The sequence below is a fragment of the Oncorhynchus mykiss genome, chromosome 16 (genome assembly GCF_013265735.2).
Source record: "Oncorhynchus mykiss isolate Arlee chromosome 16, USDA_OmykA_1.1, whole genome shotgun sequence".
NCBI lineage: Eukaryota > Metazoa > Chordata > Actinopteri > Salmoniformes > Salmonidae > Oncorhynchus > Oncorhynchus mykiss.
Genome location: NC_048580.1, coordinates 74,765,713 through 74,793,446, shown reverse-complemented (window position 1 = coordinate 74,793,446; position 27,734 = coordinate 74,765,713). Strand labels below are relative to the sequence as shown.

At 46.5% G+C, this 27,734-nt stretch overlaps 1 protein-coding gene across 2 annotated transcripts in view; it reads right to left on the bottom strand.

The window, feature by feature from the left end:
- Positions 1-14,401, bottom strand: part of LOC110516815 (synaptophysin-like) — a 35,433-nt gene extending 21,032 nt beyond the window's left edge. For both annotated transcript variants that reach the window (XM_036947802.1, XM_036947801.1), the window contains exon 1: positions 14,345-14,401. In XM_036947802.1, coding sequence (XP_036803697.1) covers positions 14,345-14,362 — 18 coding nt within the window. In that variant the 5' untranslated portion in view covers positions 14,363-14,401. The remainder of the gene's footprint in view (positions 1-14,344) is intronic.
- Between the last annotated feature and the right edge of the window lie 13,333 nt (positions 14,402-27,734).

The following is a 27,734-nucleotide window of genomic DNA, read 5'->3' as shown; positions in this document are numbered from 1 at the left end:
CATCACCCTATCAACAGACCCATCATCCTATCAACAGACCCATCCTCATATCAACAGACCCATCATCCTATCAACGGACCCATCATCCTATCAACAGACCCATCATCCTATCAACAGACCAATCATCCTCATATCAACAGACCCATCATCCTATCAACAGACCCATCATCCTCATATCAACAGACCCATCACCCTATCAACAGACCCATCATCCTATCAACAGACCCATCACCCTATCAACAGACCCATCATCCTATCAACAGACCCATCATCCTCATATCAACAGACCCATCATCCTATCAACAGACCCATCACCCTATCAACAGACCCATCATCCTATCAACAGGCCCATCATCCTATCAACAGACCCATCATCCTATCAACAGACCCATCATCCTCATATCAACAGACCCATCATCCTATCAACAGACCCATCATCATATCAACAGACCCATCACCCTATCAACATACCCATCATCCTATCAACATACCCTTCATCCTATCAACAGACCCATCATCCTATCAACAGCTCCATCATCTTCCCATCAACAGACCCATCACCCTATCAACAGACCCATCACCCTATCAAGAGACCCATCATCCTATCAACAGACCCATCACCCTATCAACAGACCCATCATCCTATCAACAGACCCATCATCCGCATATCAACAGACCCATCACCCTATCAACAGACCCATCATCCTATCAACAGACCCATCATCCTATCAACAGGCCCATCATCCTATCAACAGACCCATCATCCTATCAACAGACCCATCATCCTCATATCAACAGACCCATCATCCTATCAACAGACCCATCATCATATCAACAGACCCATCACCCTATCAACATACCCATCATCCTATCAACAGACCCTTCATCCTATCAACAGACCCATCATCCTATCAACAGACCCATCACCCTATCAACAGACCCATCATCCTATCAACAGACCCATCATCCTATCAACAGCTCCATCATCTTCCTATCAAAAGACCCATCACCCTATCAACAGACCCGCCATCCTATCAACAGACCCATCATCCTATCAACAGACCCATCATCCTATCAACAGACCCATCATCCTATCAACAGACCCATCATCCTATCAACAGGCCCATCATCCTATCAACAGACCCATCATCCTCATATCAACAGACCCATCATCCTATCAACAGGCCCATAATCCTACCAACAGACCCATCATCCTATCAACAGACCCATTCTCATATCAACAGACCCATCACCCTATCAACAGACCCATCACCCTATCAACAGACCCATCATCCTATCAACAGACCCATCATCCTCATATCAACAGACCCATCATCCTATCAACAGACCCATCACCCTATCAACAGACTCATCATCATATCAACAGACCCATCATCATATCAACAGAACCATCATCCTATCAACAGACCCATCACCCTATCAACAGACTCATCATCATATCAACAGACCCATCATCATATCAACAGAACCATCATCCTATCAACAGACCCATCACCCTATCAAAAGACCCATCACCCTATCAACAGACCCGCCATCCTATCAACAGACCCATCATCCTATCAACAGACCCATCATCCTATCAACAGACCCATCATCCTATCAACAGACCCATCATCCTATCAACAGGCCCATCATCCTATCAACAGACCCATCATCCTCATATCAACAGACCCATCATCCTATCAACAGGCCCATAATCCTACCAACAGACCCATCATCCTATCAACAGACCCATTCTCATATCAACAGACCCATCACCCTATCAACAGACCCATCACCCTATCAACAGACCCATCATCCTATCAACAGACCCATCATCCTCATATCAACAGACCCATCATCCTATCAACAGACCCATCACCCTATCAACAGACTCATCATCATATCAACAGACCCATCATCATATCAACAGAACCATCATCCTATCAACAGACCCATCACCCTATCAACAGACTCATCATCATATCAACAGACCCATCATCATATCAACAGAACCATCATCCTATCAACAGACCCATCACCCTATCAACAGACTCATCATCATATCAACAGACCCATCATCATATCAACAGAACCATCATCCTATCAACAGACCCATCATCGTATCAACAGACCCATCATCCTATCAACAGACCCATCATCATATCAACAGACCCATCATCATATCAACAGACACATCACCCTATCAACAGACCCATCGTCCTCATATCAACAGACCCATCATCATATCAACAGACCCATCATCCTATCAACAGACCCATCATCCTCATATCAACAGACCCATCATCCTATCAACAGACCCATCATCCTATCAACAGACCCATCACCCTATCAACAAACCCATCACCCTATCAACAGACCCATCATCCTATCAACAGACCCATCACCCTATCAACAGACCCATCATCCTATCAACAGACCCATCATCCTCATATCAACAGACCCATCATCCTATCAACAGACCCATCACCCTATCAACAGACCCATCATCCTATCAACAGACCCATCCTCATATCAACAGACCCATCATCCTATCAACGGACCCATCATCCTATCAACAGACCCATCATCCTCATATCAACAGACCCATCATCATATCAACAGACCCATCACCCTCATATCAACAGACCCATCATCATATCAACAGGTCCATCATCCTATCAACAGACCCATCATCATATCAACAGACCCATCATCATATCAACAGACCCATCATCCTATCAACAAACTCATCATCCTCATATCAACAGACCCATCATCCTCATATCAACAGACCCATCATCATATCAACAGACACATCATCCTATCAACAGACCCATCGTCCTCATATCAACAGACCCATCATCATATCAACAGACACATCATCCTATCAACAGACCCATCGTCCTCATATCAACAGACTCATCATCATATCAACAGACCCATCATCCTATCAACAGACCCATCATCCTCATATCAACAGACCCATCATTCTTATATCAACAGACCCATCATTCTCATATTAACAGACCCATCATCATATCAACAGACACATCATCCTATCAACAGACCCATCGTCCTCATATCAACAGACCCATCATCATATCAACAGACCCATCATCCTATCAACAGACCCATCATCCTCGTATCAACAGACCCATCATTCTTATATCAACAGACCCATCATTCTCATATTAACAGACCCATCATCCTCATATCAACAGACCCATCATTGTCACTGTTATATTTTGTGTTTTCTTTATTATTTTGGTCAGGCCAGGGTGTGACATGGTTTTATTTATGTGGTGTGTTTTGTCTTGGGGTTTTTGTAGGTATTGGGATTTTGGTTTAGTGGGGTTCTCTAGCAAAGTCTATGGCTGTCTGAATTGGTTCTCAATCAGAGGCAGGTGATTATCGTTGTCTCTGATTGGGAACCATATTTAGTCAGCCATATTCTTTGAGTGTTTCGTGGGTGATTGTTCCTGTCTTTGTGTTTGTTGTCACCAGATAGGCTGTTTAGGTTTTCACGTTACGTTTGTTGTTTTTGTGTTGTTCGTTTTTTTGGTCTTCATTAAATATGTATCAAGAATACCACGCTGCATGTTGGTCCGACTCTCTTTCACCTAAAGAAAACCGTGAACAGAATCACCCACCACAACACGACCAAGCGGCGTGGTGACAGGCAGCAGCAGCAGGAGCTACAAAGTCTGGAGTATACGACTTGGGAGGAAATAGACAGGTGGGCGGTCGACCCAGGGAGAGTGCCGGAGCCCGCCTGGGATTCGCTGGAGCAGTGCGAGGAGGGGTATAGGAGAATGGAGTTGGAGAAACAAGCACGGCGGCGCGGAAGGAAGCCCGAGAGTCAGCCCCAAAAATGTATTGGGGGGGGGCTCAGGGAGAGTGTGGCAGAGTCAGGGTTCAGACCTGAGCCAACTCCCCCTGTTTATCGTGAGGAGCCAAGGAGGAGCTCAGAACCAGAGCTGGTGTTGGAGGTGAGCGAAGCAGAGACTGTGAAGGAGTTAATGGGGAAATTGGAGGAGAGAGTTATGAGGGAGTTGCTGTGTTGGTGCTTTAGGTACGGAATTCGCCCGACGGAGCGTGTCGGGATTTGATGGCACCTGGGTCAGCGCTCCATACTCGTCCTGAGGTGCGTGTTAGTCGGCTGGTGAAGATTGTGCCAGCCTCACGCACTAGGCCTCCTGTGCACCTCCCTAGCCTTGCACGTCCTGTGCCAGCCCTGCTCTCAAGATCTCCAGTACGCCTTCACGGTCCGGTCCATCCTGTGCCACCTCCACACACCAGCCCTCCGGTGGCAGCTCCCCGCACCAGGCTTCCTGTGCGTGTTCTCGGCCCAGTACCACCAGTACCGGCACCACGCATCAGGCCTACAGTGCGCCTGTCCAGCACTGCCAGAGCCTTCCTCCTCTCCAGCTCTGCCGGAGTCTCCTGCCTATCTAGCGCTGCCAGAGCCTTCCTCCTCTACAGCGCTGCCGGAGTCTCCCGCCTGTTCAGCGCAGTCAGAGCCAGCGTGGTCTGAGCCAGCGTGGTCTGAGTCTCCCGCCTGTTTAGCGCTGCCAGAGCCTTCCTCCTCTCCAGCGCTGCCGGAGTCTCCTGCCTGTTCAGCGCAGTCAGAGCCTTCCTCCTCTCCAGCGCTGTCGGAGTCTCCCGCCTGTTTAGCGCTGCCAGAGCCTTCCTCCTCTCCAGCGCTGTCGGAGTCTCCCGCCTGTTCAGCGCAGTCAGAGCCTTCCTCCTCTCCAGCGCTGTCGGAGTCTCCCGCCTGTTCAGCGCAGTCAGAGCCTTCCTCCTCTCCAGCGCTGTCGGAGTCTCCCGCCTGTTTAGCGCTGCCAGAGCCTTCCTCCTCTCCAGCGCTGTCGGAGTCTCCCGCCTGTTTAGCGCAGTCAGAGCCTTCCTCCTCTCCAGCGCTGTCGGAGTCTCCCGCCTGTTTAGCGCAGTCAGAGCCTTCCTCCTCTCCAGCGCTGTCGGAGTCTCCCGCCTGTTTAGCGCAGTCAGAGCCTTCCTCCTCTCCAGCGCTGTCGGAGTCTCCCGCCTGTTTAGCGCAGTCAGAGCCTTCCTCCTCTCCAGCGCTGTCGGAGTCTCCCGCCTGTTTAGCGCAGTCAGAGCCTTCCTCCTCTCCAGCGCTGTCGGAGTCTCCCGCCTGTTTAGCGCTGCCAGAGCCTTCCTCCTCTCCAGCGCTGTCGGAGTCTCCCGCCTGTTTAACGCTGCCAGAGTCTTCCTCCTCTCCAGCGCTGTCGGAGTCTTCCGCCTGTTTAGCGCTGCCAGAGCCTTCCTCCTCTCCAGCGCTGCCGGAGTCTCCTGCCTGTTCAGCGCAGTCAGAGCTGCCAGTCTGCATGGATCAGCCAGAGCTGCCAGTCTGCATGGATCAGCCAGAGCTGCCAGTCTGCATGGATCAGCCAGAGCTGCCAGACTGCATGGAGCAGCCAGAGCCGCCAGTCAGCCAGAATCTTCCAGATCCGCCATTCAGCCAGGATCCGCCAGTCAGCCAGAATCTTCCAGATCCGCCATTCAGCCAGGATCCGCCAGTCAGCCAGAATCTTCCAGATCTGCCATTGTGATGTCATTATGGGGTATTGTGATGTCATTATGGGGTATTGTGATGTCATTATGGGGTATTGTGATGTCATTATGGGGTGTGTAGATTGATGAGAAACATGTTTTATTTAATCCAGTTTAGAATAAGGCTGTAACGTAACAAGATGTGGAAAAACTCAAGGGGCCTGAATCCTTTCCGAACGCTCTGTATGTATATACAATATATCTTTCTAGGCTGAATGACTCTGGTGTTTCTACAGGCTGATTACATGGTATATCCTACATAAAACACATCGCTTTTCACACACAGGTAGTCATTGTTTTCCTGTGATGATTTATTCACCATCATAATAATTATTTTCCTGAGATGATATAATCACTCATATCATCATCCACAGTAAAGACATGGTACTAATGAAATGGCTATTATCATTACAACATATTAGCAACCGGTCAGAGTGTCAGAGTGTCAGAGGGTCAGAGTGGAGATGGAGGCCATATTTGCGTTCTAATGCATACCTTTTCCACTAGGGGGAGAGTAGCTTACCAAGCAAGAGGAGGCTTGTGTAGTGTATATCCACTAGGGGGAGCCAGAGTAGCTTACCAAACAAGAGGAGCCTTGAGTAGTGTATATCCACTAGGGGGAGCCAGAGTAGCTTACCAAACAAGAGGGGCCTTGTGTAGTGTATATCCACTAGGGGGAGCCAGAGTAGCTTACCAAACAAGAGGAGTCTTGTGTAGTGCATATCCACTAGGGGGAGCCAGAGTAGCTCGCCAATCAAGAGGGGCCTTGTGTTTTGTATATCCACTAGGGGGAGCCAGAGTAGCTTACCAAGCAAGAGGGGCCTTGTGTAGTGTATATCCACTAGGGGGAGCCAGAGTAGCTTACCAAGCAAGAGTGGCCTTGTGTAGTGTATATCCACTAGGTGGAGCCAGAGTAGCTTACCAAGCAAGAGGGGCCTTGTGTAGTGTATATCCACTAGGTGGAGCCAGAGTAGCTTACCAAGCAAGAGGAGCCGAGGCACTCTTTTTGACTAGCTAGCGATGACGTTTGAACTTCCGGATCCGGTGTTATATGCCTGTTGACAAATGCTAGCTACATGTCAGGCTAGTCTGGTGTTATATGCCTGTTGACAAATGCTAGCTACATGTCAGGCTAGTCTGGTGTTATATGCCTGTTGACAAATGCTAGCTACATGTCAGGCTAGTCTGGTGTTATATGCCTGTTTACAAATGCTAGCTACATGTCAGGCTAGTCTGGTGTTATATGCCTGTTGACAAATGCTAGCAACGTGTCAGGCTAGTCTGGTGTTATATGCCTGTTGACAAATGCTAGCTACATGTCAGGCTAGTCTGGTGTTATATGCCTGTTGACAAATGCTAGCTACATGTCAGGCTAGTCTGGTGTTATATGCCTGTTGACAAATGCTAGCTACATGTCAGGCTAGTCTGGTGTTATATGCCTGTTGACAAATGCTAGCTACATGTCAGGCTAGTCTGGTGTTATATGCCTGTTGACAAATGCTAGCTACATGTCAGGCTAGTCTGGTGTTATATGCCTGTTGACAAATGCTAGCTACATGTCAGGCTAGTCTGGTGTTATATGCCTGTTTACAAATGCTAGCTACATGTCAGGCTAGTCTGGTGTTATATGCCTGTTGACAAATGCTAGCTACGTGTCAGGCTAGTCTGGTGTTATATGCCTGTTGACAAATGCTAGCTACATGTCAGGCCAGTCTGGTGTTATATGCCTGTTGACAAATGCTAGCTACATGTCAGGCCAGTCTGGTGTTATATGCCTGTTGACAAATGCTAGCTACGTGTCAGGCTAGTCTGGTGTTATATGCCTGTTGACAAATGCTAGCTACGTGTCAGGCTAGTCTGGTGTTATATGTCTGTTTACAAATGCTAGCTACGTGTCAGGCCAGTCTGGTGTTATATGCCTGTTGACAAATGTTAGCTACATGTCAGGCTAGTCTGGTGTTATATGCCTGTTGACAAATGCTAGCTACGTGTCAGGCTAGTCTGGTGTTATATGCCTGTTGACAAATGCTAGCTACGTGTCAGGCTAGTCTGGTGTTATATGCTTTACGCCACATCTTTTTATATCCATATGATGTGAAAATGATACCAATATAGACGTTGTAATGGTATGCCTCACTTAAAATTGATCTGGGATCCCAACAAAATAATGGGGTCCTATTGATCTGGGATCCCAACAAAATAATGGGGTCCTATTGATCTGGGATCCCAACAAAATAATGGGGTCCTATTGATCTGGGATCCCAACAAAATAATGGGGTCCTATTGGGTAGCCTAGTGGTTAGAGCATTGGATTAGTAACCGGAAGGTTGCAAGATCAAATCCCCGAGCTGACAAGGTACAAATCTGTCGTTCTGCCCTAGAACAGGCAGTTAACCCACTAGGCTGTCATTGAAAGTAAGAATTTGTTCTTAACTGACTTGCCTAGTTAAATAAAGGTAAAAATATATATATGGGATCCCCAAAAAATAATGGGGTCCATCCAAAGCATAAACTACACAGTTGTTACAATAGTTGACATATTTGATAGCCTTCATGTTCCTGTTCAATACTAATGGAAACCTTTATTTTCCTCAAAAGGTTATTCTGGCCTTGATGACGGCAAGAACATATCCACCTACCGCCACGCAAGAGCCATAACGTCGGTTCTGACCAGCACAAGCTGGCTCGAGAAAAGCACTCCTGAGCGCCAGATATACCGTTAGGAGCTTCGTGTAATTGAAATGCAGTGCGCTCTGCACCAGTGTCCATACCCCCCGAAAAAAAAATCATTTCTAATACAACTAAGCCCATGGCAGCCCCCTGACAATAGCAGCGGGTCCCTCCACTGGGCCATGGCCAGTAGCCTTGACAGGGACACCTGAAGCTACCAGCTTAGGCTGCAAGATGTGTCCAGGTTAGTGGCTAGAAGGGCCCTGTTGTCCCAGGTCCCCACAGGCAGGTTTTTGCAAGCGATGACAGAGATTTGTTTCCTATGGGCCTGGCCCCTGGGAGGGCCAATCAGATAGCTAGGGATTTACCTCTGAATGTTTTTGCTAGAATTCGGCCTGCAAGTTCTCCCTCCATGACTGGGCTGTTTGAGGATAAGTGGCAAGATAAAGGACTCGTTCCTTTTCAGTTCTCTGCGAGGGACATCCTTACAGGAGCTTGTGAAGCAGGGGAGGACATTCCTCATGTTAAACTATCCCTGGAAGGTGTCCCTCCCTGCGTGTCATTTGGGAATTGTAGGGAGCCTCACCGGGGACCCCGGTTGTGCTGTTTCTAGAAAGGTATATGTCGTCTCAGGGTCTCTCAGGGTCTCTAAACCACATGGGACTCGAAGGTGAGCTTGCGTCCAAATGTGTCCCTCGCCCCGAAAGTCCTACGGGTCCGTCTCCTCTGAGTTGTTTCCACTACCTCCTTCTGCTTCTGAAGAGCAACAGAGGTCCTGGCCTGTGTTCGGTGCTTTATGAGACAGGGGGGGGGTCACTAGGTACTGCTGCTAGTATAACACACAGGGTGATGGGACAGGGGAGGGTCACTAGGTACTGCTGCTAGTATAACACACAGGGTGATGGGACAGGGGAGGGTCACTAGGCACTGCTGCTAGTATAACACACAGGGTGATGAGACAGGGGAGGGTCACTAGGCACTGCTGCTAGTATGACACACAGGGTGATGAGACAGGGGAGGGTCACTAGGCACTGCTGCTAGTATAACACACAGGGTGATGAGACAGGGGAGGGTCACTAGGCACTGCTGCTAGTATAACACACAGGGTGATGAGACAGGGGAGGGTCACTAGGTACTGCTGCTAGTATAATGCACAGGGTGATGGGACAGGGGAGAGTCACTAGGCACTGCTGCTAGTATAACACACAGGGTGATGGGACAGGGGAGAGTCACTAGGTACTGCTGCTAGTATAACACACAGGGTGATGAGACGGGGGGGGGTCACTAGGCACTGCTGCTAGTATAACACACAGGGTGATGAGACAGGGGAGGGTCACTAGGCACTGCTGCTAGTATAACACACAGGGTGATGAGACAGGGGAGGGTCACTAGGTACTGCTGCTAGTATAATGCACAGGGTGATGAGACAGGGGAGGGTCACTAGGTACTGCTGCTAGTATAACACACAGGGTGATGAGACAGGGGTAGTAAAACACACAGGGTGATGAGACAGGGGAGGGTCACTAGGCACTGCTGCTAGTATAACACACAGGGTGATGAGACAGGGTGAGGGTCCCTAGGCACTGCTGCTAGTATAACACACAGGGTGATGGGACAGGGGAGGGTCACTAGGCACTGCTGCTAGTATAACACACAGGGTGATGAGACAGGGGAGGGTCACTAGGCACTGCTGCTAGTATAACACACAGGGTGATGAGACAGGGGAGGGTCACTAGGCACTGCTGCTAGTATAACACACAGGGTGATGAGACAGGGGAGGGTCACTAGGCACTGCTGCTAGTATAACACACAGGGTGATGAGACAGGGGAGGGTCACTAGGTACTGCTGCTAGTATAATGCACAGGGTGATGGGACAGGGGAGAGTCACTAGGCACTGCTGCTAGTATAACACACAGGGTGATGGGACAGGGGAGAGTCACTAGGTACTGCTGCTAGTATAACACACAGGGTGATGAGACGGGGGGGTCACTAGGCACTGCTGCTAGTATAACACACAGGGTGATGAGACAGGGGAGGGTCACTAGGCACTGCTGCTAGTATAACACACAGGGTGATGAGACAGGGGAGGGTCACTAGGTACTGCTGCTAGTATAATGCACAGGGTGATGAGACAGGGGAGGGTCACTAGGTACTGCTGCTAGTATAACACACAGGGTGATGAGACAGGGGTAGTAAAACACACAGGGTGATGAGACAGGGGAGGGTCACTAGGCACTGCTGCTAGTATAACACACAGGGTGATGAGACAGGGTGAGGATCCCTAGGCACTGCTGCTAGTATAACACACAGGGTGATGAGACAGGGGAGGGTCACTAGGTACTGCTGCTAGTATAACACACAGGTTGATGAGACAGGGGAGGGTCACTAGGTACTGCTGCTAGTATAACACACAGGGTGATGAGACAGGGGAGGGTCACTAGGCACTGCTGCTAGTATAACACACAGGGTGATGAGACAGGCGAGGGTCACTAGGTACTGCTGCTAGTATAACACACAGGGTGATGAGACAGGGGTAGTATAACACACAGGGTGATGAGACAGGGGTAGTTTAACACACAGGGTGATGAGACAGGGGTAGTATAACACACAGGGTGATGAGACAGGGGAGGGTCACTAGGCACTGCTGCTAGTATATCACACAGGGTGATGAGACAGGGGAGGGTCACTAGGCACTGCTGCTCGTATATCACACAGGGTGATGAGACAGGGGAGAGTCACTAGGTAGTGCCCCGTGTTCGCAATTACAAGACTGCTGCATCTGGCAGAGTCAGTTCTGGATGGTCTGCCATGTACTGTTTCATTTAGTGTCTGTTGGGGTCGGCTTGGGGTGTGATTATATTTCCCTATTGGCCATGTATAGGAGCCATGCATAGGAGCCATGTATAGGAGCCATGTATAGGAGCCATGTACAGGAGCCATGTATAGGAGCCATGTATAGGAGCCATGTATAGGAGCCATGTATAGGAGCCATGTATAGGAGCCATGCATAGGAGCCATGTATAGGAGCCATGTATAGGAGCCATGTATAGGAGCCATGCATAGGAGCCATGTATAGGAGCCATGTATAGGAGCCATGTATAGAAGCCATGTATAGGAGCCATGTATAGAAGCCATGCATAGGAGCCATGTATAGGAGCCATGTATAGGGCAGTGCCGTGTATTCATTGTTGTTGTCCCCCCCCCCCCACACACACAAATAATGTATGCTTGTATCTTTCGTCTCTCTGTGTTTAATAATTTTCCTTCAATTCGCAAGAAGCAGAATGTACAGCACCTCCACGGAGAAAGCATCTGTGTGAGCGAAACAGCGCCTCTGTCTCTGTATGTGAAGGCCATTTATCTGATGCCGTCTGGTCAAAAAGAGTATGACATTGTTGCTGCCCATAGCATTGAGTGCAAGGGAAGCCAGAGAGCATTTTGGCCTCCCTTGATTAAAAAAAATATATAAAAAAATAATAGCCAATCAGCATTGAGCTAACTGAGTAAGCTCAACTGTGAATGGTTCTGGCGCACCAAAGAAACGTATCAAGGGAAGCCAGCTTGGATTTGGCTTCACTCCGATCACATCGCATTGAGAGCAATATGTCATTGACAGAAACAACTTGAATTGTTGCATCCCATTGTGCTGTTGTCCGCCGGTGGCTAGCTAGCTAGCGAAAATTATCCCTTCCCTAAATTAGTCACGGATGGAGATAGGAATTTGGACTTGGGGTTTTACTTAAAAGAAAATTCCACCCCGAAACTTTCAAGACATGTAACTTTCAAAATACAGAAATCATCCAGTATGATGCATCACGTGATGGAAACACCACTTCATATGATTAAAAGGATCATTTCTGTATTCTTAAAGTTACACATCTTGCAAACTTGACTGCAGACAAGGGAAAAAAAATGTGGGACTATGACAACAATGGACTAATAACCAAAATATAGTTTTTGGGTGGAGTTTCCCTTTAATTCTCAGTACTGCCCAATGCTTTTAACTGTGATTCTGATCCAAACATTCATTCATACATTGTTGTACCCATGGCCTTAGAGGATGGAAGTTCAACATGTAGCTAGACGTAGAAGGATAATGTTATCTAGATAACGTTACCCTTGAAAGGAAGTAAAACTAGCGAGCAAGCATTTTAGCCTGGTAGCCTAGGACAACAAAAGATAAAAGCATGTACTGTATGACAGAGTCATAGACTGTTTCGTCAACATGAAAGAGAGGAGGATGTCATTGGTGTTTCTCTACAAGTAGGGTGGGTCAACATGTTTTTCTACTTGCACAAACGCACGCACGCACACAGAAATCAGAACCATGGACAGTCACGTCCTATTTAGCTTACCTTGATTGGGCTAAATAGTTTTTGATATCTTTTAGTTGTCCCTGCGTTAGAATAAGCATAAGTAATTTGATGATGTTGACATGTTAAAAGTTGAAATAGTGATGAACTAGTGGAGGCAGCTCCTGTTTCTGACTTGTGGTAACTCTCTGTCGTTTTAATCAAATTTTAGTAGTCCGAACATGTTATAAACATTCAGTTGCTTGGCCATGCTGTAGGTCATGTAACTGTTTGTTACATACAATATGCTTTGAGGACTTCGGGGTTTTGTGATGAAACAAAGATGTGGTTGAATTTATCCTGCCACTGTGTCTTCTTATTGTCTCTGCCTTTAGGACTACAGTATATATCAGGGTGTCAGTGGAACGGATGTGAAACGGCTAGCTTAGTTAGCGGTGCACGCTAAATAGCGTTTCAATCGGTGACGTCACTCGCTCTGAGACCTTGAAGTAGTGGTTCCCTTTTGCTCTGCAAGGGCCGCGGCTTTTGTGGAGCGATGGGTAACGATGCTTCGTGGATGACTGTTGTTGATGTGAGCAGAGGGTCCCTGGTTCGTGCCCGGGTATGGGCGAGGGGACGGTTATACTGTTACAGTGGTGCCGTGACCGTTCTTCTGGATCGGATCATCCTTCGCTGGATTTCCATTTCAGAACTTCGCTGTGGTTGCTGTTGAAGAATCAGATAAGACGTTGCTGGTGCAGTTTATGGCGATATCGCATTTCGCCACAAGAGGGCGCCACTAGAACGTTTTATTATCGACATTTATGATTTCTCTGGCTGAGGCTCTTCACAGATAAACGATAACTTTTGTGTTACCTGTTTAATTGCAATTCTAATGTATATCTGATATAAGTAGGGTGAGTTTTACCAGTGAACAAGCAGCGTGCGTGAGTGCAGAGTTGGATGGTGAGACGTGCATTGCATGACGTGCAATTTTGTGCCGTTCCTAACAGAATAAATCTACATGACTGGTGCTACATGTTGGAGTTCCGTGTCGATGACTGATTGTACACAACGCAAGAAGAGTACTGTTACATCAAGGCATATGAACTAACAGGTTATAGAGCAAACAACGCAATTATCACAACACATAGGTTGTAAAATGGGCTTTTATTTTCTGTCTTGTCTTCCCCGGTGATGCTATCCATGGATCACTATTAATATAGGGAATGAAATTGAGCTGACATCTTACAACGCAATCTCAGAAATGACAACTGCACAGAGCCGCTTTATTAGAAGATCGTGTAATTCCAGGATTGCAGGAAAAATGTGTTGTTTTTTTCACCCGTATGAGCCAATACATATTTGGACCATGGATAAACAAACATATTTCGTTCCATAATTTATATGGTCCACATTTGTGCGTACATTTATATTATGGGCAAACAGCTCATATCACCGTCTTTCATAGACCACGAATGGGTGTATTTGTCATAATATATTTTGTTGAGGGGGAAATATGTTGTCTTCTAATAATTTAACCGGTATAATCACAAGATACATTTCCCCCCTGATTTAACACAGACATGCATAACCATCCATCCCCTCAGTAATCATGGATGTCAGGTATATCATTCAACATATCGCGGCGCAGCATAACGGGGCTTTCCTCGGTTTTACCAGACAAATCTAATATCCCAGATAAGGATCTAGGAACGCCCCTCACCGCCTATTCATCATACGTGTAACAGTTGGAATTTAAACAGAGTAGATGTCAGTTATTTTTCTAGATGTTCAGAGCCCCTACCTGATTCACAATGTCCATCTTGGCTGCCTTGCTCGTTGGTATGAGGAATTGCGGAACGGGGGGGTGGGGGGTTGGGGGGGGGATCGTCAGAACCGACCGTCCTCGGTGGAGGAAGGAGAAGGATACGGGAACTGCTCAAGATGGAATGTGATAAGCAAAAGACACACAACACGAGTTGCCACGACCATCAGACTGGATCATACATAGACTTGTAGATAAATACAAATGTCTTTGTTTATGGTTCTTAGACGTGGAGGAGAGCCAGATGATACACATTTGTTTTTGGAAACTATTTTCTGCCTTTACTAAGCTGGTATCTTTCTGATATTTGTTTTCGTTTAATAATGAATTTCCCCACTGCCTGACCAGGGTGCTGCTGTCCATGGTTCTGAAATGTTTATGTGTGAGCCAATAGTGGGAAGTCATATTTTTTTAAAGGGTAGGAAGCCTGAGTTTTAAAATCACCAACATAACAACAACACAGTGTAGTAACTTAGTTGTAAGTCACGATCTGGTTACCTATAACTGCAAACAGTCCAGGGGGCGACAAGGCCTGTAAGGACCTGCCTTGTTGCTAGTGTTGTTAAGAAGGTAGAAACTAGGGCCTGTAAGGACCTGCCTTGTTGCTAGTGTTGTTAAGAAGGTAGAAACTAGGGCCTGTAGGACCTGCCTTGTTGATAGTGTTGTTAAGAAGGTAGAAACTAGGGCCTGTAGGACCTGCCTTGTTGATAGAGTTGTTAAGAAGGTAGAAACTAGGGCCTGTAGGACCTGCCTTGTTGATAGTGTTGTTAAGAAGGTAGAAACTAGGGCCTGTAGGACCTGCCTTGTTGATAGTGTTGTTAAGAAAGTAGAAACTAGGGCCTGTAGGACCTGCCTTGTTGATAGTGTTGTTAAGAAGGTAGAGACTAGGGCCTGTAGGACCTGCCTTGTTGATAGTGTTGTTAAGAAGGCAGAAACTAGGGCCTGTAGGACCTGCCTTGTTGATAGTGTTGGTAAGAAGGTAGAAACTAGGGCCTGTAGGACCTGCCTTGTTGATAGTGCTGTTAAGAAGGTAGAGACTAGGGCCTGTAGGACCTGCCTTGTTGATAATGTTGTTAAGAAGGTAGAGACTAGGGCCTGTAGGACCTGCCTTGTTGATAGTGTTGTTAAGAAGGTAGAAACTAGGGCCTGTAGGACCTGCCTTGTTGATAGAGTTGGTAAGAAGGTAGAAACTAGGGCCTGTAGGACCTGCCTTGTTGATAGAGTTGTTAAGAGGGTAGAAACTAGGGCCTGTAGGACCTGCCTTGTTGATAGTGTTGGTAAGAAGGTAGAAACTAGGGCCTGTAGGACCTGCCTTGTTGATAGAGTTGTTAAGAGGGTAGAAACTAGGGCCTGTAGGACCTGCCTTGTTGATAGTGTTGTTAAGAAGGTAGAAACTAGGGCCTGTAGGACCTGCCTTGTTGATAGTGTTGTTAAGAAGGTAGAGACTAGGGCCTGTAGGACCTGCCTTGTTGATAGTGTTGTTAAGAAGGTAGAAACTAGGGCCTGTAGGACCTGCCTTGTTGATAGTGTTGTTATGAAGGCAGAGCAGCGCTTTATTATGGACAGACTTCTCCACATTTTAGCTACTCTTGTATCATGCCTTATTCCTCTCTCTGCACAGCACTGTGCACTCCTGCCATCATCATCATGCACACCTGCTTCCCTCGTCACGTGCATCAGCAAATTATTGGCCTCACCTGGACTCAATCACCTGTTTCATTACCTCTCCTAAATTGTCAGTTCCCCAGTCTCTGTTCCCGCTGCTGTATTGATTGTCGTATGTCCTTGTGTTACCCGGCGCTGACGCTGTTGCTATCCTCTTCTATGTCCGTTCCAATTTAAATGTTGACCTTGTTTCTCAGGCTGCGTATGTTCACATGGGCTATTTCTTTTTAGCACTTTTCTGGGTTGCTTGATTGTTTTTAATGCTTTACTGGGAAGCTTATCAGAGGTAGACTTAGTCATGTTATTTACATTGGAACTGATAGTGCAGGGTGAGCTGCATAAAGTGGTCTTCCTACTATTGCACACCGCCTCAGTGCTAACAGTGTAACTAACAGTGTAACTCTGGTTTATAGGCGCATGATTACTGCTTACAATAGCTGTAGGATAAACAGATGTTTTCGGTGCAATTAGGGGTACATAAATTAAGTTACTTACATTGTGTTTGCCAACGCTCCTAGGATCATGAAGCCTCATTGTCACAATGGTAGGGATTAGCGGAGCTGGTCTTGGGTCATTGTTTTAATGAAGTCTTGAAATGTGTGGACAGGAGTCCAGGAGCCAAGCTGATTTGGATGGTCTCCGTCATTCCTGTAGAGAAGGTATTCCCAAACTGGGGTACACACAATGCCGTTGAGGGTACGCCAAACCAAAAAATGTGATTCACATTTTCAAACAGTCCAATTATATTTTCCAACGGGGCTATACATTTGGGAATTTTTTTTTCTCTTCTCGCCTGAGTAGCCCCGTTTCACTGCCTAAAATAAAACCATCTAGTGTTCAGCGGAATAACAACACAATGTCAAATACAGGTAGCCTAGTCAAATAATTAACATCCAATCACATTAACCTGTTACTCTCTCACGGGACTTCCACTAATGGTCTGTATGTAGCCAAACGTAGCTGCTGCTCATGTTGGAATCTGTACTGATGCCGGAAAAGCCATGACAGGGAGACATAGTGGAGTGGTAACGCACGTGCAAGCAGTTGCTCCCCACACCAGGCTCTTGGGTACACTGCAGCATCCACAGAGAGGCTCTTGGGTACACTGCAGCATCCACCGAGAGGCTCTTGGGTACACTGCAGCATCCACAGAGAGGGTCTTGGGTACACTGCAGCATCCACAGAGAGGCTCTTGGGTACACTGCAGCATCCACCCAGAGGCTCTTGGGTACACTGCAGCATCCACCTAGAGGCTCTTGGGTACACTGCAGCATCCACCCAGAGGCTCTTGGGTACACTGCAGCATCCACAGAGAGGCTCTTGGGTACACTGCAGCATCCACCGAGAGGCTCTTGGGTACACTGCAGCATCCACCGAGAGGCTCTTGGGTACACTGCAGCATCCACCCAGAGGCTCTTGGGTACACTGCAGCATCCACCTAGAGGCTCTTGGGTACGAGAGGCTCTTGCTGGGAATGTCTGACAGCTGGAAAGACGTTTTGGACACTAGAGTGAAAATGGTTAACTTTGTTAATTTAAAACAAGGCCCCTGAACTCTCGTGTATTTTCTGCACTATGCAATGATGTGGGTTTGATGAGGGTGGGAGCTCTGATGATCTGAACCCGAGGTAGAAGCCAACGGAGAGGGAGTCAGGACAGAGGATGAATGGGAAGCCCCCGAGGAAGAAGGTGCCGGAACCTCTGGTTCCAGGGTGGAAAAGCTGTTTCTGGTCTGTGTCAGGTCCGGGCTCAACATCTCCAAGGAGACTCCCGTTGCCAGAGGATGCTTTCTTCGACTTCCATGGCGAGTGACGTATCTCCATGGCTGGTTGGTTGGGTCGAGAACAGCTCCATCCTCCAGGGAATGGGGAGACCCCTTCAGGGATGAAACTCTGCTGTTGTGGAGAGCCGACGCGGCAGCAACACTTCCATCAGACCAGAGCGGAATCTGGCTACTGAGGTGAAAGAAAAATAAAAAGTAAGCGGGTGTGGATTCCCCGGTAGCTTGTGTAGGTTTGCTACTTGCTTGCTAAGAGTAGCCAGGAACGTTAGCAGGATGGCAGGGATAACGTTAGCAGGATGGTAGGGCTAACATTAGCAGGGTAGTAGGACTAAAGTTAGCAGGATGGTAGGGGTAACGTTAGCAGGATGGTAGGGATGACATTAGCAGGATGGTAGGGCTAACATTAGCAGGGTAGTAGGGCGAACGTTAGCAGGATGGTAGAGCTAACGTTAGCAGGATGGTAGAGCTAACGTTAGCAGGATGGTAGAGCTAACGTTAGCAGGATGGTAGAGCTAACGTTAGCAGGATGGTAGAGCTAACGTTAGCAGGATGGTAGGGCTAACGTTAGCAGGATGGTAATGCTAACGTTAGCAGGATGGCAGGGATAACATTAGCAGGATGGTAGGGCTAACATTAGCAGGGTAGTAGGGCGAATGTTAGCAGGATGGTAGAGCTAACTTAGCAGGATGGTAGAGCTAACGTTAGCAGGATGGTAGGGCTAACGTTAGCAGGATGGTAATGCTAACGTTAACAGGATGGCAGGGATAACATTAGCAGGATGGTAGGGCTAACATTAGCAGGGTAGTAGGGATAACGTTAGCAGAATGGTAGGGATGACATTAGCAGGATGGTAGAGCTAACATTAGCAGGGTAGTAGGGCGAACGTTAGCAGGCTGGTAGAGCTAACGTTAGCAGGATGGTAGAGCTAACGTTAGCAGGATGGTAGGGCTAACGTTAGCAGGATGGTAGAGCTAACGTTAGCAGGATGGTAGGGCTAACGTTAGCAGGATGGCAGGGCTAACGTTAGCAGGATGGTAGAGCTAACGTTAGCAGGATGGTAGGGCTAACGTTAGCAGGATGGTAATGCTAACGTTAGCAGGATGGTAGGGCTAACGTTAGCAGGATGGTAGGGCTAACGTTAGCAGGATGGCAGGGCTAACATTAGCAGGATGGTAGAGCTAACGTTAGCAGGATGGTAGGGCTAACATTAGCAGGGTAGTAGGGCTAATGTTAGCAGGATGGTAGGGATGACATTAGCAGGGTAGTAGGGCGAACGTTAGCAGGATGGTAGAGCTAACGTTAGCAGGATGGTAGAGCTAACGTTAGCAGGATGGTAGGGCTAAAGTTAGCAGGATGGTAATGCTAACGTTAGCAGGATGGTAGGGCTAACGTTGGCAGGATGGTAGGGCTAACGTTAGCAGGATGGCAGGGCTAATGTTAGCAGGATGGTAGGGCTAACATTAGCAGGATGGAACGTTAGCAGGATGGTAGGGCTAACGTTAGCAGGATGGTAGAGCTAACGTTAGCAGGATGGTAGGGCTAACATTAGCAGGGTAGTAGGGCTAATGTTAGCAGGATGGAACGTTAGCAGGATGGTAGAGCTAACAAGCAGGATGGTAGGGATAACGTTAGCAGAATGGTAGGGATAACATTAGCAGGATGGTAGGGCTAACGTCAGCAGGATGGTAGAGCTAATGTTAGCAGGATGGTAGAGCTAACGTTAGCAGGATGGTAGGGCTAACATTAGTAGGATGGTAGAGCTAACGTTAGCAGGATGGTAGGGCTAACGTTAGCAGGATGGCAGGGCTAACGTTAGCAGGATGGTAGGGCTAACATTAGCAGGATGGAACGTTAGCAGGATGGTAGGGCTAACATTAGCAGGATGGTAGGGCTAACGTTAGCAGGATGGTAGGGCTAACGTTAGCAGGATGGTAGTGCTAACATTAGCAGGATGGTAGGGCTAACATTAGCAGGATGGTAGAGCTAACATTAGCAGGATGATAGGGCTAACAACCTTGCAAGTTGATTGATGAAACCAAACAAGTGCAAACAATTTGGTTGACTTTGAAGTTACACATTTAAAGTTATTAGTGTTGGTGCTTACATTATCAGGGAATAGACTGGCTTGCCAGGTCCTACATATTACATCACCCCCTGGATTTTTCCCCGACATAACTTTGGCATTCTTCGGAATTCTAATCAGTTTTATGTAATAACTCAAAAATAGAAATGGGAGGTGTAACTTTGCATTGGGAATTTTGATGTTTATGCTAATGCAGATCCATATGTGTATTGATTCTGTGGTCATGCTACTACATTCTTTATATCATGCTTCTATGTTCTATATATCATGCTTCTATATTCTCTCTCTCTCTCTCTCTCACTAGGGGACATAGGGCACTACTTTAGACCAGGGTCTCACACACCTTTGTGTGTGTAGTGGTTATGAATCTCCCTTTATTATCAGAGTCATAGGGTCACTCTCATGGCCCTGGGGTGTCCTGAATCTCCCTTTATTATCAGAGTCATAGGGTCACTCTCATGGCCCTGGGGTGTCCTGAATCTCCCTTTATTATCAGAGTCATAGGGTCACTCTCATGGCCCTGGGGTGTCCTGAATCTCCCTTTATTATCAGAGTCATAGGGTCACTCTCATGGCCCTGGGGTGTCCTGAATCTCCCTTTATTATCAGAGTCATAGGGTCACTCTCATGGCCCTGGGGTGTCCTGAATCTCCCTTTATTATCAGAGTCATAGGGTCACTCTCATGGCCCTGGGGTGTCCTGAATCTCCCTTTATTATCAGAGTCATAGGGTCACTCTCATGGCCCTGGGGTGTCCTGAATCTCCCTTTATTATCAGAGTTACAGGGTCACTCTCATGGCCCTGGGGTGTCCTGAATCTCGCTTTATTATCAGAGTTACAGGGTCACTCTCATGGCCCTGGGGTGTCCTGAATCTCCCTTTATTATCAGAGTTACAGGGTCACTCTCATGGCCCTGGGGTGTCCTGAATCTCCCTTTATTATCAGAGTCATAGGGTCACTCTCATGGCCCTGGGGTGTCCTGAATCTCCCTTTATTATCAGAGTTACAGGGTCACTCTCATGTCCCTGGGGTGTCCTGAATCTCCCTTTATTATCAGAGTTACAGGGTCACTCTCATGGCCCTGGGGTGTCCTGAATCTCCCTTTATTATCAGAGTTACAGGGTCACTCTCATGGCCCTGGGGTGTCCTGAATCTCCCTTTATTATCAGAGTCATAGGGTCACTCTCATGGCCCTGGGGTGTCCTGAATCTCCCTTTATTATCAGAGTCATAGGGTCACTCATGGCCCTGGGGTGTCCTGAATCTCCCTTTATTATCAGAGTCATAGGGTCACTCTCATGGCCCTGGGGTGTCCTGAATCTCCCTTTATTATCAGAGTTATAGGGTCACTCTCATGGCCCTGGGGTGTCCTGAATCTCCCTGTATTATCAGAGTTATAGGGTCACTCTCATGGCCCTGGGGTGTCCTGAATCTCCCTTTATTATCAGAGTCATAGGGTCACTCTCATGGCCCTGGGGTGTCCTGAATCTCCCTTTATTATCAGAGTCATAGGGTCACTCTCATGGCCCTGGGGTTTCCAGAATCTCCCTTTATTATCAGAGTCATAGGGTCACTCTCATGGCCCTGGGGTGTCCTGAATCTCCCTTTATTATCAGAGTCATAGGGTCACTCTCATGGCCCTGGGGTGTCCTGAATCTCCCTTTATTATCAGAGTCATAGGGTCACTCTCATGGCCCTGGGGTTTCCAGAATCTCCCTTTATTATCAGAGTTACAGGGTCACTCTCATGGACCTGGGGTGTCCTGAATCTCCCTTTATTATCAGAGTCATAGGGTCACTCTCTTGGCCCTGGGGTGTCCTGAATCTCCCTTTATTATCAGAGTTATAGGGTCACTCTCATGGCCCTGGGGTGTCCAGAATTATCATAATGTCATTCCTCTCAAATGCGCGAAGAGTCTGGTGAACCAATGTTTCAAACTTGGCCTTCATTAGCCAATAAGGAAAGACTGGGAGAAACTGGAGAAACTAACCAATCCCCACAACACCTTCCCTCTAACCCAAGACTTGCAGTTTTTTGACTCGCTGAAATTAAATTATCATAAATACTTTACTAAGTAGGTCACTCCCACATAATGCTATGGTCACTTCAACTAAGGCCAAGTTTGAATGGTTGATATTCCAGGCAGGCATATATGCGCTGTGCGCAATAGCTTGGGGAGGAGGTTAACTGAAAACACTACTCAGTCCCTCAGGCCCTCTCCCCAGGTCAGGCAGCAGCAGACGGCTCCATGGTGAGAGTTGACTATCCCCTTCCACTTGAGGATCTTTGCTGTGACTTCACATGGAACCGTAAACAGTGGGTGTCTCAGTGTGCTGAAGTCAGCAGAAACACAACCATTAGTGCAGCAAAAGGATGTTACTGCAGAGAGAGTATGTGTGGTAGTTAGAGGGATTGTCATTGGTCTTTAGTGATTGGGAATGGGACACCCAATAGCCTAATGAAAGATCCTTAGAAGAAGAGAAGGAGATGAGAGATGTTATTATTACATATGATTTAACAAACTCAGCAGTGTGAAACTGTGATATATACTGAACAGGACTACTACAGGTGTACAGGACTACTACAGGTGTACAGACTACTACAGGTGTATAGACTACTACAGGTGTATAGACTACTACAGGTGTACAGGACTACTACAGGTGTACAGGACTACTACAGGTGTACAGACTACTACAGGTGTATAGACTACTACAGGTGTATATACTACTACAGGTGTACAGGACTACTACAGGTGTACAGACTACTACAGGTGTACAGGACTACTACAGGTGTATAGACTACTACAGGTGTATAGACTACTACAGGTGTACAGGACTACTACAGGTGTATAGACTACTACAGGTGTACAGGACTACTACAGGTGTATATACTACTACAGGTGTATATACTACTACAGGTGTATAGACTACTACAGGTGTATATACTACTACAGGTGTACAGAGTACTACAGGTGTACAGGACTACTACAGGTGTATATACTACTACAGGTGTACAGAGTACTACAGGTGTATAGACTACTACAGGTGTACAGAGTACTACAGGTGTATAGACTACTACAGGTGTACAGAGTACTACAGGTGTATAGACTACTACAGGTGTACAGAGTACTACAGGTGTATATACTACTACAGGTGTATATACTACTACAGGTGTATAGACTACTACAGGTGTACAGGACTACTACAGGTGTATATACTACTACAGGTGTACAGACTACTACAGGTGTATAGACTACTACAGGTGTATAGACTACTACAGGTGTACAGGACTACTACAGGTGTACAGACTACTACAGGTGTATAGACTACTACAGGTGTACAGGACTACTACAGGTGTATAGACTACTACAGGTGTATAGACTACTACAGGTGTACAGACTACTACAGGTGTACAGGACTACTACAGGTGTACAGAGTACTACAGGTGTACAGACTACTACAGGTGTATATACTACTACAGGTGTACAGGACTACTACAGGTGTACAGACTACTACAGGTGTACAGACTACTACAGGTGTACAGAGTACTACAGGTGTACAGGACTACTACAGGTGTACAGAGTACTACAGGTGTACAGGACTACTACAGGTGTATAGACTACTACAGGTGTATAGACTACTACAGGTGTACAGACTACTACAGGTGTACAGACTACTACAGGTGTACAGAGTACTACAGGTGTACAGACTACTACAGGTGTAGTAGTCTATACACCTGTAGTACTCTGTACACCTGTAGTAGTCTATACACCTGTAGTACTCTGTACACCTGTATTAGTATATACACCTGTAGTAGTCCTGTACACCTGTAGTACTCTGTACACCTGTAGTAGTATATACACCTGTAGTAGTCTATACACCTGTAGTAGTATATACACCTGTAGTAGTATATACACCTGTAGTAGTCCTGTACACCTGTAGTAGTCTATACACCTGTAGTAGTCCTACTACTACAGGTGTACAGACTACTACAGGTGTATAGACTACTACAGGTGTACAGACTACTACAGGTGTATAGACTACTACAGGTGTACAGACTACTACAGGTGTACAGAGTACTACAGGTGTACAGACTACTACAGGTGTACAGACTACTACAGGTGTACAGACTACTACAGGTGTACAGAGTACTACAGGTGTACAGACTACTACAGGTGTATATACTACTACAGGTGTACAGACTACTACAGGTGTATAGACTACTACAGGTGTACAGACTACTACAGGTGTATAGACTACTACAGGTGTACAGACTACTACAGGTGTACAGAGTACTACAGGTGTACAGACTACTACAGGTGTATATACTACTACAGGTGTACAGACTACTACAGGTGTATAGACTACTACAGGTGTACAGACTACTACAGGTGTACAGAGTACTACAGGTGTACAGACTACTACAGGTGTATATACTACTACAGGTGTACAGACTACTACAGGTGTATAGACTACTACAGGTGTATAGACTACTACAGGTGTACAGAGTACTACAGGTGTACAGACTACTACAGGTGTATATACTACTACAGGTGTACAGGACTACTACAGGTGTACAGACTACTACAGGTGTACAGGACTACTACAGGTGTACAGACTACTACAGGTGTATATACTACTACAGGTGTACAGGACTACTACAGGTGTACAGGACTACTACAGGTGTACAGACTACTACAGGTGTACAGGACTACTACAGGTGTACAGACTACTACAGGTGTATATACTACTACAGGTGTACAGGACTACTACAGGTGTACAGACTACTACAGGTGTATAGACTACTACAGGTGTACAGACTACTACAGGTGTATAGACTACTACAGGTGTACAGGACTACTACAGGTGTACAGACTACTACAGGTGTATATACTACTACAGGTGTACAGACTACTACAGGTGTATAGACTACTACAGGTGTACAGACTACTACAGGTGTATATACTACTACAGGTGTACAGGACTACTACAGGTGTACAGACTACTACAGGTGTATATACTACTACAGGTGTACAGACTACTACAGGTGTATAGACTACTACAGGTGTACAGACTACTACAGGTGTACAGACTACTACAGGTGTATAGACTACTACAGGTGTATAGACTACTACAGGTGTACAGAGTACTACAGGTGTACAGAGTACTACAGGTGTACAGGACTACTACAGGTGTACAGACTACTACAGGTGTATATACTACTACAGGTGTACAGACTACTACAGGTGTATAGACTACTACAGGTGTACAGACTACTACAGGTGTACAGACTACTACAGGTGTATAGACTACTACAGGTGTATAGACTACTACAGGTGTACAGAGTACTACAGGTGTACAGAGTACTACAGGTGTACAGGACTACTACAGGTGTACAGGACTACTACAGGTGTACAGAGTACTACAGGTGTACAGGACTACTACAGGTGTACAGGACTACTACAGGTGTACAGAGTACTACAGGTGTACAGGACTACTACAGGTGTACAGAGTACTACAGGTGTATAGACTACTACAGGTGTATAGACTACTACAGGTGTACAGAGTACTACAGGTGTACAGAGTACTACAGGTGTACAGGACTACTACAGGTGTACAGGACTACTACAGGTGTACAGAGTACTACAGGTGTACAGGACTACTACAGGTGTACAGGACTACTACAGGTGTACAGAGTACTACAGGTGTATAGACTACTACAGGTGTATAGACTACTACAGGTGTACAGAGTACTACAGGTGTATAGACTACTACAGGTGTATAGACTACTACAGGTGTACAGACTACTACAGGTGTATATACTAATACAGGTGTACAGGACTACTACAGGTGTATATACTAATACAGGTGTACAGGACTACTACAGGTGTATAGACTACTACAGGTGTACAGGACTACTACAGGTGTACAGAGTACTACAGGTGTACAGAGTACTACAGGTGTACAGAGTACTACAGGTGTATTGACTACTACAGGTGTACAGACTACTACAGGTGTACAGAGTACTACAGGTGTACAGAGTACTACAGGTGTACAGAGTACTACAGGTGTACAGGACTACTACAGGTGTACAGAGTACTACAGGTGTATAGACTACTACAGGTGTATAGACTACTACAGGTGTATAGACTACTACAGGTGTACAGGACTACTACAGGTGTACAGGACTACTACAGGTGTACAGAGTACTACAGGTGTATAGACTACTACAGGTGTACAGGACTACTACAGGTGTACAGGACTACTACAGGTGTACAGAGTACTACAGGTGTATAGACTACTACAGGTGTACAGGACTACTACAGGTGTACAGGACTACTACAGGTGTATAGACTACTACAGGTGTACAGGACTACTACAGGTGTACAGGACTACTACAGGTGTACAGAGTACTACAGGTGTATAGACTACTACAGGTGTACAGGACTACTACAGGTGAATAGACTACTACAGGTGTACAGGACTACTACAGGTGTACAGAGTACTACAGGTGTACAGAGTACTACAGGTGTATTGACTACTACAGGTGTACAGGCTACTACAGGTGTACAGAGTACTACAGGTGTATAGACTACTACAGGTGTACAGGACTACTACAGGTGTACAGACTACTACAGGTGTATAGACTACTACAGGTGTACAGGACTACTACAGGTGTACAGGACTACTACAGGTGTACAGGACTACTACAGGTGTACAGGACTACTACAGGTGTACAGAGTACTACAGGTGTATAGACTACTACAGGTGTATAGACTACTACAGGTGTATAGAGTACTACAGGTGTATAGAGTACTACAGGTGTATAGACTACTACAGGTGTATAGACTACTACAGGTGTATAGAGTACTACAGGTGTACAGACTACTACAGGTGTACAGAGTACTACAGGTGTACAGACTACTACAGGTGTATAGACTACTACAGGTGTATAGACTACTACAGGTGTATAGACTACTACAGGTGTACAGACTACTACAGGTGTATATACTACTACAGGTGTACAGGACTACTACAGGTGTACAGGACTACTACAGGTGTACAGACTACTACAGGTGTACAGGACTACTACAGGTGTACAGACTACTACAGGTGTATATACTACTACAGGTGTACAGGACTACTACAGGTGTACAGACTACTACAGGTGTATAGACTACTACAGGTGTACAGACTACTACAGGTGTATAGACTACTACAGGTGTACAGGACTACTACAGGTGTACAGACTACTACAGGTGTATATACTACTACAGGTGTACAGACTACTACAGGTGTATAGACTACTACAGGTGTACAGACTACTACAGGTGTATATACTACTACAGGTGTACAGGACTACTACAGGTGTACAGACTACTACAGGTGTATATACTACTACAGGTGTACAGACTACTACAGGTGTATAGACTACTACAGGTGTACAGACTACTACAGGTGTACAGACTACTACAGGTGTATAGACTACTACAGGTGTATAGACTACTACAGGTGTACAGAGTACTACAGGTGTACAGAGTACTACAGGTGTACAGGACTACTACAGGTGTACAGACTACTACAGGTGTATATACTACTACAGGTGTACAGACTACTACAGGTGTATAGACTACTACAGGTGTACAGACTACTACAGGTGTACAGACTACTACAGGTGTATAGACTACTACAGGTGTATAGACTACTACAGGTGTACAGAGTACTACAGGTGTACAGAGTACTACAGGTGTACAGGACTACTACAGGTGTACAGGACTACTACAGGTGTACAGAGTACTACAGGTGTACAGGACTACTACAGGTGTACAGGACTACTACAGG